Source organism: Erythrolamprus reginae, chromosome 1 (assembly GCF_031021105.1).
Source record: "Erythrolamprus reginae isolate rEryReg1 chromosome 1, rEryReg1.hap1, whole genome shotgun sequence".
NCBI lineage: Eukaryota > Metazoa > Chordata > Lepidosauria > Squamata > Dipsadidae > Erythrolamprus > Erythrolamprus reginae.
Window position 1 is genome coordinate 247,585,428 of NC_091950.1, and position 20,835 is coordinate 247,606,262.

Here is a 20,835-nt window from a genome sequence, read left to right on the forward strand (position 1 = left end):
CGAAAGGCAAGGAGAGTAGGGGCAATTCTAATCTCCGGGGGGAGTTGGTTCCAGAGGGCCGGGGCCGCCACAGAGAAGGCTCTTCCCCTGGGGCCCGCCAACCGACATTGTTTAGTTGACGGGACCCGGAGAAGGCCCACTCTGTGGGACCTAATCGGTCGCTGGGATTCATGCGGCAGCAGGCGGTCTCGGAGATACAGTGAACCCTCGATCATCGCGAGGGTTCCGTTCCAGGACCCCACGCGATGATTGATTTTTAGCGAAGTAGCGGTGCGGAAGTAAAAACACCATCTGCGCGTGCGCAGATGGTGTTTTTGCTTCCACTGCCGCCCGCCCTTCGCCCGCCCACCCCGTTGCTCGCGCCTGGGGTGCGCGCGCGTTTGGGGACTCCCTAGATCCGCTCCCCAGCTGGGGAGCGGATCTAGGGAGTCCCCAAACGCGCGCGCTTTCCCCAGCAACGCGCGCGCGGTGGGGACTCCCTAGATCCGCTCCCCAGCTGGGGAGCGGATCTAGGGAGTCCCCACCGCGCGCGCGTTGCTGGGGAAAGCGCGCGCGTTTGGGGACTCCCTAGATCCGCTCCCCAGCTGGGGAGCAGATCTAGGGAGTCCCCACCGCGCGCGCGTTGCTGGGGAAAGCGCGCGCGTTTGGGGACAGCGCGCGCGTTGCTGGGGAAAGCGCGCGCGTTTGGGGACTCCCTAGATCCGCTCCCCAGCTGGGGAGCGGATCTAGGGAGTCCCCACTGCGCGCGCGTTGCTGGGGAAAGCGCGCGCGTTTGGGGACAGCGCGCGCGTTTGGGGACTCCCTATATCCGCTCCCCAGCTGGGGAGCGGATCTAGGGAGTCCCCAAACGCGCGCGCGTTGCTGGGGAAAGCGCGCGTGTTTGGGGACTCCCTATATCCGCTCCCCAGCTGGGGAGCGGATCTAGGGAGTCCCCAAACGCGCGCGCTTTCCCCAGCTGGGGAGCGGAGCTGGGATGTCCCCAAGCGCGTGCCGCCCGCCCGCCCACGCCGTTGCTCGCGCCGCCGCTGGGGTCTTACGGGGGCAAGAGGGGGGAGACCCAGGGAAGCCTCTGCCCGGCGGGGAAACTCCACCATCTATGCATGCGTGGAAGGGCACGCATGCGCAGATGGTGGAGTTTACTTCCTGGTTGAAAACTCGCGAAATAGCCCTTTCGCGATACTTGAACACGCGAAACTCGAGGGTTCACTGTATTCTGGTCCAGTGCCATGAAGGGCTTTAAAGGTCATAACCAACACTTTGAATTGTGACCGGAAGCATTTATATTTTAATATTGCTTTAAAATAATACTTTTATTAGAATACCTTTAATACTTTAAATAATATTTTATACATAGCTAGTAGGAAAGATTTCATCTGTTTTATTGCCTAATCCTATAATTTCCCACTTTTGGATATTGGAAGCTGCTGTTAGAAATCACCAGGATTTTAATCATTTAGCCTTCGCTTCCACTGTTTGACTTAAGATTCTTGACAACATGTTTCAAAGATCTGATCTCTGATGATACAATCTGAGGCCTCAATATTGGGATTGTCTGTGCTCCCAAGGGCTCCCAGTCCTAAAGACGCTGCTATGTATCATTGCACTGAATCAATTCCATCAGTATTAATTTTTAATTAAACTAAATGAAGCATTTTCTGGAGACAGACCGCATGGTATCACCCAAAGGTCAAAGTGCTGCTTTTAGCCAAATGCAGGAGATATTCCCTGCATGCCCTATCCCTTATGTTCCCCCTCTTACCATGGCAGGAGGAAAGATGCTGCAATGCTAAATCCAGATACAAAAGCCACGAAGTAGGCAAGAAAGATATTAGGGACAGTCACCAAGGTCATTACAGAAGGAATCATCAACTAGAATGAATAAGGAGAAAAATAAATTGTTTCATCCTTAATTGAATGTCTAAGAAAGGGTATTGTCTCAACTGGACAATGATATAAACAGGATTAGGATTACTGTACAGACATGACAATGACAATCATTATAGATTGACAGTGTAGTAAGTGTTCTGCCGGAGTGTCTCAACCGCCCGTAATTACAGGATAATTAGTCCAGGAAGACACACACCACACAATAAAAGGAAAACCCAAAAGTTTTTATAAACATAAAAACAGAAACAGCTTCCTTTTTAAATGTCAAAGGGATTTTCTGGTACACACAAGACACAGGTTAAATGCAATCCAATTGCTCACCCAATAACTGGGAAATTGAGTCCAATTCTAAAGTCCAGAAAGTCCACACACAATTTTGAACAGCAAAAACCACGATCTTGACGAAACAATGAATCAGATAAACTGCCATGAGGCTAAAACAGCAGACTGTTCTTTTATCTGTAGCACTAATTACAGCAGCCCCACCCAACCACAGGTGGCCTCATTTATCTCCTGTAATAATCCTTCAGTTGTTGTCTCTTATGCATCACTCTACGCATGCGTGGATGTGTCATACATTCTTGTTCAGAATCCAGGGATGATAAGGATGATTGATCTCCTCCTGGGCTGTCTGCCAAACTTCCCTCTTCCAAGTCACCCCCACCTTCTTCTTTTTCCAAGGAAACTTCACTCCCTGACTCTGTCGGCAATAAAACAGGCCTATTACATGTTGATGTTTCCCCTGCATCCACCTCCATTCCTTGGGGCAGGAGCTGGACCAGAGCCAACCACAACAGTAAGTCACCACCAATTTGTCTCGAATGAGTAATATCATTTGCAATGATTGGTGTCAGTTTGCTAAAATTTCAGACCTGGGACAAAACCATGGATCTTCCATAAGCAAGTGCTTTAAAGTGCCATAGTGGCGAGTGGTCTTTTTTACTGCAGAAACCACCCTTTTAATTTTAAGTCTAGTTTTCCTTCTGCATTGAAGGTCATAGAGCACTATTTTTCAAAAATGTACATCAAGAGTACTTGTTACTAGCCACATGCTCTGCAACACTGCTTTTCAAATTGGTAACTGTAAGAACTATGGACTTCAATTCCCAGAATTCCCCAGGCATCTTAACATTGCTAAGTTTGAAAAATACTGTTAGGGAGCATTTGGCTGTATTGTTTCAACTCCTACCCTCAAAACGTCGCTACAGAGCACTGCACACCAAGACAACTAGACACAAGAACAGTTTTTCCCCGAACGCCATTACTCTACTAAACAAATAATTCCCTCAACACTGTCAGACTTTCTACTAAATCTGCACTTCTATTCTACTAGTTTTTCTCATCATTCCTATCACCCATTTCCTCCCATCTTGACTGTATGACTATAACTTGTTGCGTATATCCTAAGATTTTATTAATATTGCTTCTTCATTGCTTATTTGACCCCTATGACAATCATTAAGTGTTGTACCACATGATTCTTGACAAATGTATATTTTATTTTATGTACGTTGAGAGCATATGCACCAAGACAAATTCCTTGTGTGTCCAATCACACTTGGCCAATAAAATTCTATTCTATTCTATTCTATTTCAGATCCACCATAAATAGAAAATCTGTAGGACAAGAGATGTTATTCCTAGAGACAGCGTCCCTTTAACTTTCAGCTACATAATCTGGAGTCCGTTGGTCTCAACAGAATATAAACCACAACAGAAGAAATAATCTACAGAACAAAAATCAGGAAATTTAACTACGATCAAGTCATCTCAAAAGGAGGTCACAGATTTCAAAAAAGGATTTAAAAATAGCTAAAAAAAGCATGGCCTAGATAGAAATGGCAATTGATCAAATGATTACATTCCAAGTTCTTTGACTATTAGGACTATGCAATGCCTTAAATTATTTTTTAAAAGGTGTTTCAAAGTGCTTAGGAGCACAAACCCAAGACTTTTTAAATGTTAAAGCTGTCACCTGGCATAACTTAGCTGCCCTTGGCTGTTGCCACATGATCATGGAAAAAGGCACAGCTGCCTTAAAGAGTTACAGACAGGTGCTCCATTCATGCCTCTGTATGCTCTGAAGCACCTTTCTAGAATCTGAAATGTGCAGCTATAACTATAAGCAGCCTACTTACTGATATTCCACATGCTGCTCTTTTTTTGCCAAAATGGTTCAGAAATCTCTGCCAGAATGGAACGCTCACTGTAGCTGACACCTATACATTACAATAGGAAAGAAGTCAGAAAAGAGAAAAAAATATGTTTATGGCTTCCAAGAGAATTAAGCATACAATTCGAAGATTGCAGTACTTATAAATATCAACAGCTACATATTGGGGGGACAGAAGCTTGGACTCATGAGTTTTAAAAGGTGACCAGAGAGACATAAACCAATGTTTTTCCTTTTATTATATTGTGCCAAGGTTAGGGATAAAAAGAGAAAGGCCTTCAGTCCTGAAAACCTGATTTTCATGTAGGTATGGGCCATAGAAATATGATAAGAAGAGAAACACAAAAAGCTGAGCTTTCTCTGCACACTTACCAAGATAACCAGCACTAAATTCTGAAAGTGACTGCGAAGATCAGCTGCGTAAGTACAAAAGAGAACGAAATTTCCCTGTTCAATCTAAAATAAGAGAAAAGAAAAGAGTGCTAGCAGTTGGGTGGCATAATTTAATGAATTATCACTATAAAAGAAAAGCGATCTAAATTATGAGGGTATATATGATTCAACTGTGAAGGAGGATGGATAAATATAGTGATACTAATAAGGTTTTCCATTTACAATTCATACATTCGAGGAAGGTAAAATGAGGATCCAGATTGTTGGGGGAAATATGCTGGCTCTGTAAACCGCTTAGAGAGGGCTGCAAAGCAGTATATAAGTCTAAGTGCTGTTGCTATTGCTATTTCTTGATTGATTACATAGTCATTGGCTTTTTCATCTTTTAAAAATGACTATATATCATTCTTATAAATGATAAATATGATAAGCTTTTATATAAAAGCATATTAAAAATCTCTGGGCATGCATGCTTTTTGTGCCATGAATTGTAACTTTTCTTTTGATATGAACCCAGGAAGGAGGTTAGCAAATCCGTAAATGTGACACCACTGTGATCACGCCTACTAATTTTCAACTTAAAAATCTATACATCTTTGATAAATAATAAAAATGCCACGATAGTCAAAATCAGTAAAATCTCTGAATGCCCCCCCCAGAAAATATTAGACTGATTTTTATGGAAAATAGGATTGCTCTTTAGGGAAAATAAGATTGCATACAGTACATAGGATCAAGTCCTTATGATGCAGCTGCATAGATTCTTCAATGCAATTTGTGGCAAACCAAGCTGACGCAGACGCTGGGTAGATAAGAATTACCTGAACTGCTGTTAAAATCAGTAGAAATGCTCCTGTAAATATCAAATAGGGTTGATGCTTCATGGCATGCTTTTGTCCTTTAAAGAAAGGAACTTTTTTGTCTGGCATTAAGGTGTATGGATCTATAATGGGTGGAATATATACAATGTTGTTTATACGAGATTGCAGATTAAATAAAGAAAATAGCCACCCAGAAATATTAATAAGCTTTAAATATGCTCACCAACTTTTTCTTTCACTCCAAAGAATAGGGAAAGGATGCCAAAAAGGTAAATGCCTCCTATCAGCCCAGCTGCAATCATGTAGACTTTTTTCTTTAAAGACAGAACATTTCAAATTGTCACAATAAATAATAAAAAAACAATGGCCTAAACAAAATAGAGCTCTAATGAAAAACAACTCTATAAGTAAAGTGATTAATTGGTTGGTAGATGGAAGAAATGAAGAACTATTGGTCTTGTCAAGAGGACAGCAACCTGTGGCTCTGAAGCCGCATGTGGCTCCTTTATCCCTCTGCTGTAGCTCCCTGTCACTGGTCGAATCCACAATTGATAGGGCTTTCAGTTAGAACAGGTAGAGGAAAAAAGGATGCTACACTAGGAGACTCTATGGTGGGGGAACCGACGTCCGGTCAGCAAAGAAAAAAGAACACCGTGCTAAGAGGAGACTACGATGGCGAACCAGACTTCCAGTTGGCTCCAGAATTGAACAAGGAGCTTCCAGTTCGGAGCTTTGTGGCTCTTTGAATGTTTAAGGCTGCCGACCCCTGGTCTTGTCTGGGTTTAGAATAATTCCTCTTCAGTTGTCTGCATTATCTTATTCTTATCTTATTTTATCATTATCTTATTTTATTTTATGTACGTTGAGAGCATATGCACCAAGACAAATTCCTTGTGTGTCCAATCACACTTGGCCAATAAAAATTCTATTCTATTCTATTCTATTCTATTCTATTAAGACAGTGCCTCCCTCTGTCTTCTGTAAGTCGGCTGGACTAGATGCAATCCCTGCTGAACTCAAGCTGTCAGAGATAAAGTTTAAATATCTAAATTAACATCTATGAGGGTTATCGGGAAAGTAAATTTACAAGGCACATAGCTCTCGTGGGAAATATTCATGGGGGAAGTTAATATTATTATTGTGTAGTGGGAAGCCAGCGGAAGAGAACGAGCAGTGCCAGTGGTCAGTAGATCAACGACTGGCATTGTGGTGAAGATTAGAGATGAGTGTCCTCATTCCGTTTTCCTCCAGGTTCGACATGCGTGTTGTAATATGCATCTGAATGCTAAGGGCATGAACGCTGCTGTGATGGGTGCCCAAGTTGCTTACTGAAGCGCACAAAATCGACAGAGTCAGTGCTGCCAGAGAATTTCTTGACCGTTTTGAGATTGAAGACGAGACTTTCTCAACTGTATAGTGACAGGAGATGAAACTTGAGCTTATCACCATATTCCAGAGAGCAAGCATCAATCAATGCAGTGGGGCCATACCCATTCTCCTTCAGCCAAAAACTTCAAAACTCAGCAATGGGTGAAAAAATCTTGGGCATCCACTGCGCACAAATCTTGGTCACCCGTCGCATCAGTGTTCATGCCCTTAGCATTCAGGTAGCGTATTATAAGATGCACTTTGCATTTGTAGGGAAACAGAATGAGGATGCTCATCTCTAACCTTCACCACAATGCCAGTCAATGATATATAGACCATTGGCACTGCTCATTCTCTTCCTCTGGCTTCCCACTACACTTATAGTAATACTAACTTCCCCAGCGAACATTCCCTGCGAGAGCTACATGCCTTGTAATCTTTCTTTCTTTCTTTCTTTCTTTCTTTCTTTCTTTCTTTCTTGATTTGATTTGATTTGATTTGTATGCCGCCCCTCTCCGTAGACTCGGGGCGGCTAACAACAGTAAAAAGACAATATGAACAAATCTAATATTAAAAGTAATGTAAAAAAACCCAATTTAAGAAGCCAATCATACATACAGACATACCATGCATAAATTTTATAAGCCTAGGGGGAAGAGAATATCTCAGTTCCCCCATGCCTGACGACAGAGGTGGGTTTTAAGGAGCGTACGAAAGGCAAGGAGGGTGGGGGCAACTCTGATACAGATAACCCTTGTATAATGTAATGTACCCATTTATTGTTATAGTTTATTAGATTTGTATGCCGCCCTCTCCGAAGATTCGGGGTGGCTCACAACATGCTTTTCCATTATGTGAATTAGGTGATGTCAGACATACGTATGGATTTTACATGTTTAGGATCATATCTCTACACTAATCCTTGTGTCTTGCTACCTTGTGACAAGTCCTCCTGATACATCATCTACAAATCAGTGAAGATATTTGGAATACTGTGTTCAGTTCTGGAGACCTCACCTACAAAAAGATATTGACAAAATTGAACGGGTCCAAAGACGGGCTACAAGAATGGTGGAAGGTCTTAAGCATAAAACGTATCAGGAAAGACTTAATGAACTCAATCTGTATAGTCTGGAGGACAGAAGGAAAAGGGGGGACATGATCGAAACATTTAAATATATTAAAGGGTTAAATAAGGTCCAGGAGGGAAGTGTTTTTAATAGGAAAGTGAACACAAGAACAAGGGGACACAATCTGAAGTTAGTTGGGGAAAGACCAAAAACAACATGAGAAAATATTATTTTACTGAAAGAGTAGTAGATCCTTGGAACAAACTTCCAGCAGACGTGGTAGATAAATCCACAGTAACTGAATTTAAACATGCCTGGGATAAACATATATCCATCCTAAGATAAAATACAGAAAATAGTATAAGGGCAGACTAGATGGACCATGAGGTCTTTTTCTGCCGTCAGACTTCTATGTTTCTATGTTTCTATAGTTATTAGACATACCGGTAAATTGAAATAAGAAACATTTCTTGGTAAGTTCCATTAAATTCAAATGAGTCTCGCTTTGCAAAAACATTTTTAAGATCCGGGCCTATTATATTAAATTTGTCGTCCTCATTCTAGTGTAATGTAGTCAGGGGTGGGCTCCTGGCCGGACGGGGGGGAACTCAATGGGGTAGCGAAAATGGAGCTCCACCCCAGAGCACCCAATTTGCACTGAAAGATGTTGAAAGAAAATGCCACGCCCACAGAGTGATAGTAAAAATTTTGGTAACCCTTCACTGAACGGTGCACTATAAAAACCTTTCAAAATGTTTTTGACTTACTCCATAAGACACATCCAGGACTTCAGAGCTGTTTTGCTGCAGCCTAATAGTTTCATTTTGGATACAATGCCTAGAGGTGTGAGCATCAGCAACTATTTGACCATGTAGCGTAGCTCCAATCAGTGTTCCAAGAACTTCAAATACCATTCCTATAAGAAGAAAACAAATAACTTCTAAAAATCTGGGTTGTTTAATGAATGCTAAATCACAGGCACAGATAGATAAAAATCTGGGTTGTTTAATGCAGTGTTTCCCAACCTTGGCAACTTGAAGATATTTGGACTTCAACTCCCAGAATTCCCCAGTCAGCATTCACTGGCTGGGGGATTCTGGGAGTTGAAGTCCAAATATCTCCAAGTTGCTTAAAGTTGGGAAACACTGGTTTAATGAATGCTGAACCACAGGCACAAATAGCGTTTTCCACAGTGCATTCAAAATCTGCAGAATGGTGGGTGCAGCTTCAGGAGAAAACCCCCCTATCACTTTTATAAATGCAGCACATCTTGCAGATATTGACATACACATCCCTCTAGTCAGCTTTCAACAGTAAAATAGTGATTTACTGTATATGTATATTGCAGTGAATAACAAAGTGTACTATAAGAAGGGAGGAGTCACTCTAACATGCAGTCAGAAATTCAGGAAATAATATGTGCAAGGAAATTTTTAAAAAGGTAGGACTACTTAAAGACCAATGGTTTATTACAAAGCTATCTCCTCCAGCATAATGCACAGATTCCATAGAATAAATGGAAATCTACATGTCATAAATCGTCACTAGTTGATGAAGCCACAAGCCCGTATATTTCCTTTTATCTGCTGCATTTCTTTCTAGGTTTCTCCAGATCAGTTCTTCTCAAATAGTGGGTGGCGCCCCTTGGGGGGGGGCGCATAGAGATGCTAAGGGGGTTGCGTGATCCCGGGGAATGTGCTGGGGGTTTTTTGCTGCAGGGAGTAGGACGCGCATCCTACCTGACACATGTACTGGTACCTCCATCTCACAAGTTCAATCAAACTGCTTGAACTCGCGAGATGTTTTCTTTTAGAACGGGTTGCCATGGACACAACGGTGAGGAACGCAATGTAGGTACCAATAAAAGTATCAGGTAGAATACGCATCTCCCGGAGGGGTGCAATGTGGGAACTATTTACAGTCGTGGCAGAGAGTTGGGAGTGCGTGAAATGTTTACTTCTTCCAGGGATGGTGTGTGTGTTGCATAACAGAAAATAATTGAGAAGCACTTGTCTAGTTGAACAGAAATTGCAGTTTGTCTCTGTGTTTGAATTGTTCAACTATTGCTTGCATTTGCTCTTCAAATCAAGGCCGGAACGACTCATATAGTGCTTTCCATTTATTCCATTCATATGGTGGAGAATAAATTCAGAATTTGAAAAGGAAGTAAGGAGAATGAAGAGTTGCCCAAGTGTTCAGCTTGGCGTTACATGTTAATTAACACCTGAATTGTTTTGTTTTTCAAAAAACGTGCTCAAGAATATGCTAATATATGAAGCAGCATGAGGGACTATGGTGAATGTCAAAATACAATTTCCCCCTAAGAATATGAAAAAGAAGCCATTTAGATCTATCTATCTATCTATCTATCTATCTATCTATCTATCTATCTATCTATCTATCTATCTATCTATCTATCTATCCATCCATCCATCCATCCATCCATCCATCCATCTATCTATCTATCTATTTTGTCCAATACACAATGAGGGTTTTAGTGGGTATATATCTATATACACATAGTAAAATACATAAAGAAGGTTATAGAGGAGATACTCATAGTAAAATATATCTAAGAAATAATAGAAAAAAAGATATAGTAATAGAACATATCAATGAAAGAATAGAAGAAGAGATATAGGAATAGAAGAAAGGTATAGGAGATATAGGAGAGCAATAGGACAGGGGACGGAAGGCACTCTAGTGCACTTGTACTCGCCCCTTACTGACCTCTTAGGAATCTGGATAGGTCAACCGTAGATAATCTAAGGGTAAAGTGTTGGGGGTTTGGGGATGACACTATGGAGTCCGGTAATGAGTTCCACACTTCGACAACTCAGTTACTGAAGTCATATTTTTTACAGTCAAGTTTGGAGCGGTTAATATTAAGTTTAAATCTGTTGTGTGCTCTTGTGTTGTTGTGGTTGAAGCTGAAGTAGTCCCCGACAGTCAGGACATTGCAGCATATGATCTTGTGGGCAATACTTAGATCTTGTTTAAGGCGTCTTAGTTCTAAACTTTCTAGGCCCAGGATTGAAAGTCTAATCTCAGAGGGTATTCTATTTCGAGTGGAGGAATGAAGGGCTCTTCTGCTGAAGTATCTTTGGACATTTTCAAGGGTGTTAATGTCTGAGATGCGGTATGAGTTCCAAACAGATGAGCTGTATTCGAGGATGAGTCTGGCAAAAGTTTTGTAAGCTCTTGCCAGACCCATCCTCAAATACAGCTCATCTGTTTGATCTACAACACAGTAAAGTTTGCAGTGTGTTCAAAAAATAATCCCCCTCTTACCGTTTTTACCTACATTAACCTGAATTGTAAAAAAACCCCAACCTTAATGTCTAATTAGTTGCCTTCTCTTTCTCACTTTCTCATTTTGTTAATAGTATTGCCTTAATATCATCAAGGGATTTAACAATAATTAACCTCACTAGGATGGTCATTTGACAGCCATTAAGTTTATATAGATAAAATGATGGGGTGGCGCTGATGACTTCTTTCAACACCCCATAGAATGATCTTGTTGAATTTCAGGACCATTTTGAGGCAGAAAGCACAATGAGCAAATTATATAATCTTTAGAATAAATTGAACAAAGTTGAAAGTAAAAGATAAATAAAGAGTCTCCATCTTTAAAACCTCTCCAAGAAAGGTGTAGCCTCCAAGTCTGCGGAGAGGGGCAGCATACAAATCCAATTAATAATAATAATAATAATAATAATAATAATAATAATAATAATAATAGGGAGACCAGAGCTGGAACCCCACCCTATCCAATGTCTCCCACACCCTCCCAAAATCAAAAGCTGGCTTTGAAACTTACGGTAGGCAGTTGCTGAATCACGGTCTGCTTGATCTGTGCTCAGAAACATGGTGAGAGCAGAATATGGCACCTGGTACAGCTATAGCAAAAATACTTAGCAGCTGTATCACAAATAGTTTAAAAAAATAAATAATTATGGCATTTTCATTTTCAACCTGAATAGTGATGATTTGCATTAACTTTTGCTACTCATAACATGGATGCATTGGAAAATTGTTAATAAGATATTATTTCTTAGATTAAAGTAGTGTTATTATAATTTTTTAAAAACCCAACTTTTTTATCAGTGTTATAGGCAACACACTAATACATTGAATAAATAAAAATATGATGGTAAACTCCTTAAAACCCACCTCTGCCGTCAAGCGTGGTGGAACTGAAACATCTCCCCCTGCCTATGTAGTTTTTGTGTATGATATGACTGTATGTATGTTTTTATATATTGGGGTTTCTTGTTTTTTAGACTTTTTAAATGTATTATTGTTATTCTAGATTCTAACTATTAGATTTGTTATTTTATATTGTTTTTGTCATTGCTGTAAGCCACCCCGAGTCTACGGAGAAGGGCGGCATACAAATCTAATAAATAATAATAATAATAATAATAATAATAATAATAATAATAATAATACTATTTTCCCAGTGAGCTATGATATACCACCACAATAGTGCCATGTAATCTTTACTTTGATAGGATAGCAATATTATAGTACAATAATGTACATCAATGGCATTACCACGGATCACAACAAATGACCATCTGCAATGATCAATTGGGAAAAACAAAATGTTTACAGTATTACTGAGATGGCTGAACGAGCATACTTCAAAACGCTTTAGTTTTTCTCTGAAGGTCTCTCCTATCTATTCAAATCCTATATCAGTTAAACTACTCTACCCATTGAGGAAATGAGTTGCAGTTCAGAAAGCTTATGCCCTGTAATATATTGTGTTACTAGGAAAAGATGCTATAAGACTCCTCCTGGCTTTCTTATGAATGGTAAATAATTTCTACAAGACACAGAAGCCATACTTCAATCATAATCTTAAAAACTTGCCAGCCAACAGGATCAAATTAATCATAGGATGGAAATTCCAAACAATACCAAACATTATTTCATCTTTGTAATAAAACATTGGCATTCTGGGAGCATGACTATTTTTATGTCGATCCAGTTAGTCAACATAGACAAATCTGATATGTTATAGTAGTAAATAGAATAACAGAGTTAGAAGAGGCTTAGGAGGTCTTCCACTACAATCCACTGCTAGAATAGGAGATCTTATAATAATAATAATTTAATAATAATTTATTGGATTTGTATGCCGCCCCTCTCCAAAGACTCGGGGCAGCTCACAACATATTATTATTCACAACATATTATTCCAGAGAAATGGAATTATGGTAATTAAAAATATAATGAACAGTATCTCCTACTAGCTACTTTTCTTAAGTCTCTTTGAATTACTCAATTAATATAATTATCCCAAGGATATATAGTACAGTGATACTTCATCTTACAAAGGCCTCGTCATAGAAACTTTTCGAGATACAAACTCGGGGTTTAAGATTTTTTTGCCTCTTCTTACAAACTATTTTCACCTTACAAACCCACCGCCGCCACTGGGATGCCCCGCCTCTGGACTTCCGTTGCCAGCGAAGCACCTGTTTTTGTGCTGCTGGGATTCCCCTAGAGGCTCCCCTACATGGGAAATCCCACCTCCAGACTTCCGTGTTTTTGTGATACTGCAGGGGAATCCCAGTAGAGGAATCCCAGCAATGCAAAAACGGGTGCTTCGCTGACAACGGAAGTCCGGAGGTGGGGTTTCCCAGCGAGTGGAGCCTTAGTGAAATCGCAGCATCGCAAAAACACAGAGGTCTGGAGGTAAGGTTTCGAGGACTTTGGTGTTTTTGCAATGCTGCGATTTCACTGATGCTGCCTTCGCTGGGAAACCCCACCTCCGGACTTCCGTTGCCAGCGAAGCGCTCATTTTTGCGATGCTGGGATTCCCCTGCTGGGATTCCCCTGCAGTATCGCAAAAACATAGAAGTTCGGAGGAGGGGTTTCCCATGGAGGGGAGCCTCAGGGGAATCCCAGCAGCACAAAAATGGGCGCTTTGGCTGGCAAAAGGGGTGAGTTTTGGGCCTGCATGCATTAATCGCTTTTCCATTGATTCCATTTGTCTTACAAACTTTTCACCTTAAGAACCTCGTCCCGGAACCAATTAAGTTTGTAAGACAAGGTATCACTGTATTTCCCTTTTGGAACTGTATGACTGAACATGTACACCATTTTATCTGAAAAAAAATGTGTAATTCACAGATAAGAGTCTTCGGAGAGGGGCGGCATACAAATCCAAATAATAAATAAATAAATAAATAAAGATAGCCAAAAAAACCATAATGTTTGCTATAACTAAAAAAATTGTTTTCAGTACCAATCAACTTACTGTACTCAGGGCTTGGAAAAGGCAATAAAATGTCAGATACCACAGAATTCGGTTGGATATGAAGGGAGGTAAGTACCACATCAAGATATAGGACACAATTGTGAATGGTGTGCAACCCAACAACCTGGAGTGAAAGCAAACAAGTATTCATGAAGTAAAATGGAAAGAATAGCCCTACTCAGATAATCCACCCCATATGCAGGAGTTGAGAGTATATGAAATTAAACAATAAATACTTGATAAATATTGAAATAAAACAACCCAAAAACTGAAAATATTGCTTTTGAAATTACTTTTCTTCCCTCTCAGAAAGCAGAATACAGCCATTTAACATTTGAATGCACATCTTAGATTGTATATCTTGTCACTTGCTGAGACCGAAAATGTAAATGCTAATTTAAATTTCAGTTATGACAATATCCTTACAAATGGTTCAATACAGAATTTCATAAACTCAGTGGTATTTACAAACAAAGAAAGGAAAGCTGACTGGTAAACTACAGACAACTACAGTGTGCTGTGATGCTCAGGAGTAAATAACTTAGCCACGATTAGTTTTAAACATGGTTATCGTATTGTGTATACTGGCCCAATGTAAAGATCTATCAGTCATTGACATCCAAATGCAGTTTTTATGAATGTGGGCCTGATGCGGCCTCCATTTATTTTCATGGCAACAAAACCAAATGAACAAATCAATCAGTAAAACAACCTTTAAATGAACTCATGCCTGATAAACAGTTCTGTGTATCAGTCAAGCTGCTGTAACATGACAAGACAAAAGGCAGTATATTCTAGCTTTGCTGTTTGTGAGGGGTGAGCAGAGGCAGTTGTTTCCCAGAGCATGACCTCTAGGTACAACAGAACTCTCCAGCATTCTTGTGAAGCTGTTACTGCACAATGTAATCAGATGACCATGGGTGTTATTAACAAAAACTGGGAAGAATAGATCACACGCAGATTAATCCCATCAGAATAGTATTATCTAAAGAGCATTTTTAATGCCCCATTCATGCAACATAGACAAGAATACATTATCACAAATAATGAAGAACAAAAGAAAAAGAAAGAATTTATGAAAAGCTTAGTTCAGCATATTTGATGTTTCTACCTTGTTCTTAAGGCTGAACATTTTAGAGCCTGCTTATGAAGGCCTGTAGTGAAATAGCCACAATTTATACTGTAAGTTAACACAATTCATATAATTCAGAGTAAAAAAACAACAATACATAACGATGAAAGAGTCCCTCAAAAGTGAATAAACTTTACAGGTAGGTCTCATTTAGCAACTGTCTGTTCACAGTTAGAATGGTGATAAAAACTAATTGTCTAATTAGTCTGCAAAGCAAAGAAAGGCTGAAATAAGTACATAAGTACATTCACAATTTCACTTAATTGTGTTCCTTAGCAACTGCATTGGCAGTTCCAACTGAAGTTGCTGAGTGAGGACTATCTGTACTTCAAAGGACACCTGTGTGTAGAGATTATGTAGGGGAATACCAGAATGATTATGGGGTTCCTCCTACTTTTATGTCTTTCCAATTTGAGACCCAAAGTGATAAAATGATTTGTCTCAGGAGGTTCATCTTCTTCAGAATAGATGTGCAAATCAGCCTTCTGAGTGGTATACTTTTAGGATATATCTAGACAAGGTTGTGTTATCTCCATGTTTGGATTCTATATCAAACGTAGTGTTGCATCAATTTACTTTTTGACTCATACATAAAGAATTCATCTGCCACAACAGCACTTGCCATGGCTAACTATAGTGTAATGGATGAGCTGAGGTAGCGCAGTGGGTAGAGTGCAGTACTGCAGGCCATTGAAGTTGATTGCTAGATCTGCAGGTCAGCGGTTCAAATCTCATCACCGGCTCAAGGTTGACTCAGCCTTTCATTTTTCTGAGGTGGGTAAAATGAGGACCTGGTTTGTGGAGGAAATGTGCTGGCTCTGTTAAAAAGTGCTGTTGCTAACATGTTGTGAGCCGCCCTGAGTCTAAGGAGAAGGGTGGCATATGGGGGAAAGAATTGATATACCTCATGATACGAACTTAATTGGTTCCAGGAGGAGGTTCGTAAGGTGAAAAGTTCGTAAGACAAAACAATGTTTCCCATAGGAATCAATGTAAAAGCAAATAATGCGTGCAGATCCTTCAGGAAAATCCCAAACTTTAGAAGGTAGGCGAACAGAGGGCAGGGAGAAGCAGCTAAAGGGGGCGGGTGGAAGAAGCAAGGCTAGGCTAAAGGGTGAGTGGGAAGGAAGAAAGGCAAGGGGGGCTCCCCTCCCTTTTCTTTCTTCAAAAGACACCCTTTCAGTGCCTGTGCAAGCACGCTGTTCTCCTACTTTTTAAAATGCAAACTCTTTCCCCCGCCAAGCCGCCCCTCCCTTTTCTTTCTTCAAAAAAGGAAAAAAAAGAAAGACACCCTTTCAGTGCCTGTGCAAGCACGCTGTTCTCCTACTTTTTAAAATGCAAACTCTTTCCCCCGCCAAGCCGCCCCTCCCTTTTCTTTCTTCAAAAAAGGAAAAAAAAGAAACCCCTTCATCCCAGCAGCAGCGGCTTGGGTTCGTAAGGTGAAAATAGTTCGGAAGAAGAGGCAAAAAAATCTTAAACACCGGGTTCGTATCTCAAAAAGTTCATTAGAAGAGGCGTTCGTAAGACGAGGTACCACTGTACTATACACATTAGCATTCTGCCTTCCATATATTCCCAAACTTTGGGATGGATGGAAGATGTGTTTGCCAAATGAAATCAAATGCACATCATGTAAGAGACATTTTCATGAAATCGTCTATGTATTATTCCTTCTGACCTATTTGTTATCTTCAATTTGTTATATTCAAAAGGGTACACTATAGGGAACAATTTTTAATTCAAGGCATTTCAAATAATTTAAAGAATGCATCCAAAATTCAGGGCCCATTACTTCTTTGTAATTGAAATTTCAAGGATTTTCACAACAAGTTGTATTTCAAAAGTTGTGGCCACTTCAGTGTCGCTACAATTGGACTTAATCATAAGATCGTAATTTCAGGCTATGCTTCCCAAAAACCCATAAATGGTGTGGTGGGAAGTGGGTGGGTCTTATCGCCACTGTTTTTCCAACTTCCCTCTGGCCACTGGCCACAATCAGCTGGCAGAAAGGCACAACAGCTGACCGTGATTGACTGCTTTGGTACCAATGCTGAAAACTGAAGCAAAGGAAAGACAAGGGAACAACTTGGAAAATTGCTTATTTATTTATTTATTTATTTATTTATTTATTTATTTATTATTTAGATTTGTATGCCGCCCCTCTCCGAAGACTCGGGGCGGCTCACAACATAGTAAAACAAATCATAAATAATCCGAGTAAGTTTAAAATATTTAAAGATTTAAAAAAAACCATATACTAACAGACACACACACAAGCATACCATGTATAAATTAAACATGCCCAGGGGGAGATGTTTCAATTCCCCGATGCCTGACAGCAAAGGTGGGTTTTAAGGAGTTTACGGAAGGCAGGAAGAGTAGGGGAAGTTCTAATCTCCGGGGGGAGTTGGTTCCAGAGAGCCGGTGCCGCCACAGAGAAGGCTGTTCCCCTGGGGCCCGCCAACCGACATTGTTTAGTTGACGGGACCCGGAGAAGGCCCACTCTGTGGGACCTAATCGGTCGCTGGGATTCGTGCGGCAGGAGGCGGTCTCGGAGGTATTCTGGTCCAATGCCATGAAGGGCTTTAAAGGTCATAACCAACACTTTGAATTGTGACCGGAAATTGATCGGCAGCCAATGCAGACTGCGGAGTGATGGTGAAACATGGGCATACCTAGATAAGCCCATGACTGCTCTCGCAGCTGCATTCTGCACGATCTGAAGTTTCCGAACACCCTTCAAAGGTAGCCCCATGTAGAGAGCATTACAGTAGTCGAACCTCGAGGTGATGAGGGCATGAGTGACTGTGAGCAATGAGTCCCGGTCCAGATAGGGCCGCAACTGGTGCACCAGGCGAACCTGGGCAAACGCCCCCCTCGCCACAGCTGAGAGATGGTTTTCTAATGTGAGCTGTGGATCGAGGAGGACACCCAAGTTGCGGACCCTCTCTGAGGGGGTCAATGATTCCCCCCCCAGGGTAATGGATGGACAGATGGGATTGTCCTTGGGAGGCAAAACCCACAGCCACTCCGTCTTATCCGGGTTGAGTTTGAGTCTGTTGACACCCATCCAGGCCCCAACAGCCTCCAGGCACCGGCACATCACTTCCACCGCTTCATTGACTGGGCATGGGGTGGAGATGTAAATCTGGGTATCATCAGCATATTGATGATACCTCACCCGATGTCCCTGGATGATCTCACCCAGCGGTTTCATGTAGATGTTAAATAGCAGGGGGGAGAGGACCAACCCCTGAGGTACCCCACAAGGGAGAGACCTCGGAGCCGACCTCTGACCCCCCACTAACATCGACTGCGACCGGCCAGAGAGGTAGGAGGAGAACCACTGAAGAACAGTGCCTCCCACCCCCACCCCCTCCAGCCGGTGCAGAAGGATACCATGGTTGATGGTATCGAAAGCCGCTGAGAGGTCGAGGAGCACCAGGACAGAGGATAAACCCCTGTCCCGGGCCCGCCAGAGATCATCCATCAACGCGACCAAAGCGGCTTCCGTGCTGTAACCGGGCCTGAAGCCCGACTGCTGGGGACCTAGATAATCGGCTTCTTCCAAGGACCGCTGGAGCTGGAGTGCCACCACCTTCTCAACAACCTTCCCCATAAAGGGAAGGTTGGAGACTGGATGATAGTTGTTAAGTACGGCTGGGTCCAGGGAAGGCTTCTTGAGGAGGGGGCGCACAAGCGCTTCTTTATAGAGTGTTGGAAAGACTCCCCTCCCCAAGGAAGCGTTGGTAATCTCCTGGGCCCAGCTCCGTGTCACCTCCCTGCTGGCCGAAACCAACCAGGAGGGACACGGATCCAGTAAACAGGTGGCGGAACTCACAGTTCCAATGGCCTTGTCCACTTTATCAGGTGTCACCAGATCAAACTCTTCCCAGACAGGTGGACAAGTACGTGCCCCAGTCACCTCGACTGACTCGTTGTCAGTCGACTCTGTTTTACAATTGGAGTCGAGATCGGCCCGGATCTGAGCGACTTTATCAGCGAAAAACGTGTTAAAATCCTCGGCACTGCTCTGCAAGGGCTCCCCAGCTCCCCCCTGGTTAAGAAGGGAGCGGGTCACCCTAAACAGAGCGGCCGGGCGGGATTCCGCTGATGCAATCAAGGCGGCATGATACGCGCATCTTGCCGCCTTGAGCGCCACTTTGTAAGTCTTAATAAAAGCTCTTACAAGTGTTCGATCAGATTCAGACCTACTCTTCCTCCATCGCTTCTCTAGACGTCTCTTTTGGCGTTTCAACTCCCGGAGCTCCTCGTTGAACCATGGGGCTCTACGGGGTCTAGCGCCACGGAGAGGTCGCAAAGGCGCAATCCGGTCAAGAGCCTCCGCCGCAGCCCTGTTCCAGGCCTCAGCAAGAGACTCCGCCGAACTGTGGACGAGTGCCTCTGGAATAATCCCAAGCGCCGTCTGAAAGCCCTCTGGGTCCATCAGGCGTCTGGGGCGGAACATCTTCATTGGTTCCGCCTCCCTGCGGGGAAGGATTGGAGCCAGGAAGTCAAGCCATAGTAGAAATTGGTCTGACCATGACAAAGGCAATGCTTTTAAGCCCCTTAGTCTCAGACCATTACTCAATTGCTCAGGAAGAAATACCATGTCAGGTGCGTGCCCTCCCTCGTGAGTCGGACCCTGTACTACTTGAGTCAGGTTCATGGCTGTCATGGTGGCCATGAACTCCTGTGCCAACCCAGAGGTTTCGCCGAGTGACGGCAGGTTGAAGTCCCCCAGGACAATAAGTCCGGGGAACTCCACCGCCAACCCGGCTACCTCCTCGAGTAGCACAGGCAGGGCTTTTGACACGCAGCTGGGAGGCAGGTACGTGAGAAATAAGCCCACCTGAACCCCTAAGTCCAACTTCATCAAGAGAGACTCGCAACCCGCAATTTCCGGAGCAATGAGTCTACGTAGGCAAAGGCTCTCCCTGGCTATAATAGCCACTCCTCCCCCCCTTCCCTGGGGTCGAGGTTGATGCCATATCTGAAATGTAGTAGCATAGGCAGAGATGTGCCAATAGTTAATGGATAATCTCTCTTCCTTACTAGAAGGACTGAGAGCTTTGGAAACTCCCCAAAGTGGGGAGATACAGTGAGTCCCAGTAAAGTGGCAGATACTTCCATGGGTCAGTAAGAAGGTGGAGGAGAAGGCAACTTCACCAGGGCTCTGCTGAGGGTTGTGATGACAGAATCTATAAGGATAACCCTAAAGGTGATACGTTGTTAAGTATACATAGTCCTTGATTTACAACCACAATTTTACCCAAAATTTCTGTTGTTAAGTAAGACATTTATTAAGTGAGTCTTGCCCTATTTTATACTTTTCTTGCCATGGTTGTTAAGTGAATCACTGCAGTTGATAAGACAGAAGTCTAATTGTTAGGTAAATTTGGCTTCCCCGTTGACTTTGTCAGGTGGTCATACGAAATTTTCACATATGACCTTGAGACACAGCAAAGGCCATAAATATGAGCCAGTTGCCAAGCATATGAATTTTGATTACACAGTCATGGGGATGCTACAAATGTCATAACCATGGGTGAAACCCAGCAGGTTCTGAAAAGGAAAATTTTGAGTAGTTCAGAGAAGCAGCAAATGTCACCTCTGGCCCCAGACTGGGGTGGGAATGGAGATTTTACAATATCTTTCCCCCAGGAGCAAGGAAGGAAGGGAGATTTTGCAATATAAAGAAAAACATATAGAATAAT

General features: G+C 42.3%; 1 protein-coding gene across 1 annotated transcript in view; it reads right to left on the reverse strand.

Annotated features, from left to right (window-relative positions):
* MFSD2B (MFSD2 lysolipid transporter B, sphingolipid) overlaps positions 1 to 20,835 on the reverse strand; it is a 38,479-nt gene that overhangs the window by 5,330 nt on the left and 12,314 nt on the right. Inside the window, exons 4-11 of the mRNA XM_070732796.1 lie at positions 13,987 to 14,110; positions 11,536 to 11,614; positions 8,480 to 8,628; positions 5,498 to 5,588; positions 5,275 to 5,396; positions 4,433 to 4,516; positions 4,026 to 4,106; positions 1,760 to 1,869 (exon numbers count right to left, since the gene is read on the reverse strand). Coding sequence (XP_070588897.1) covers positions 1,760 to 1,869; positions 4,026 to 4,106; positions 4,433 to 4,516; positions 5,275 to 5,396; positions 5,498 to 5,588; positions 8,480 to 8,628; positions 11,536 to 11,614; positions 13,987 to 14,110 — 840 coding nt within the window. The remainder of the gene's footprint in view (positions 1 to 1,759; positions 1,870 to 4,025; positions 4,107 to 4,432; positions 4,517 to 5,274; positions 5,397 to 5,497; positions 5,589 to 8,479; positions 8,629 to 11,535; positions 11,615 to 13,986; positions 14,111 to 20,835) is intronic.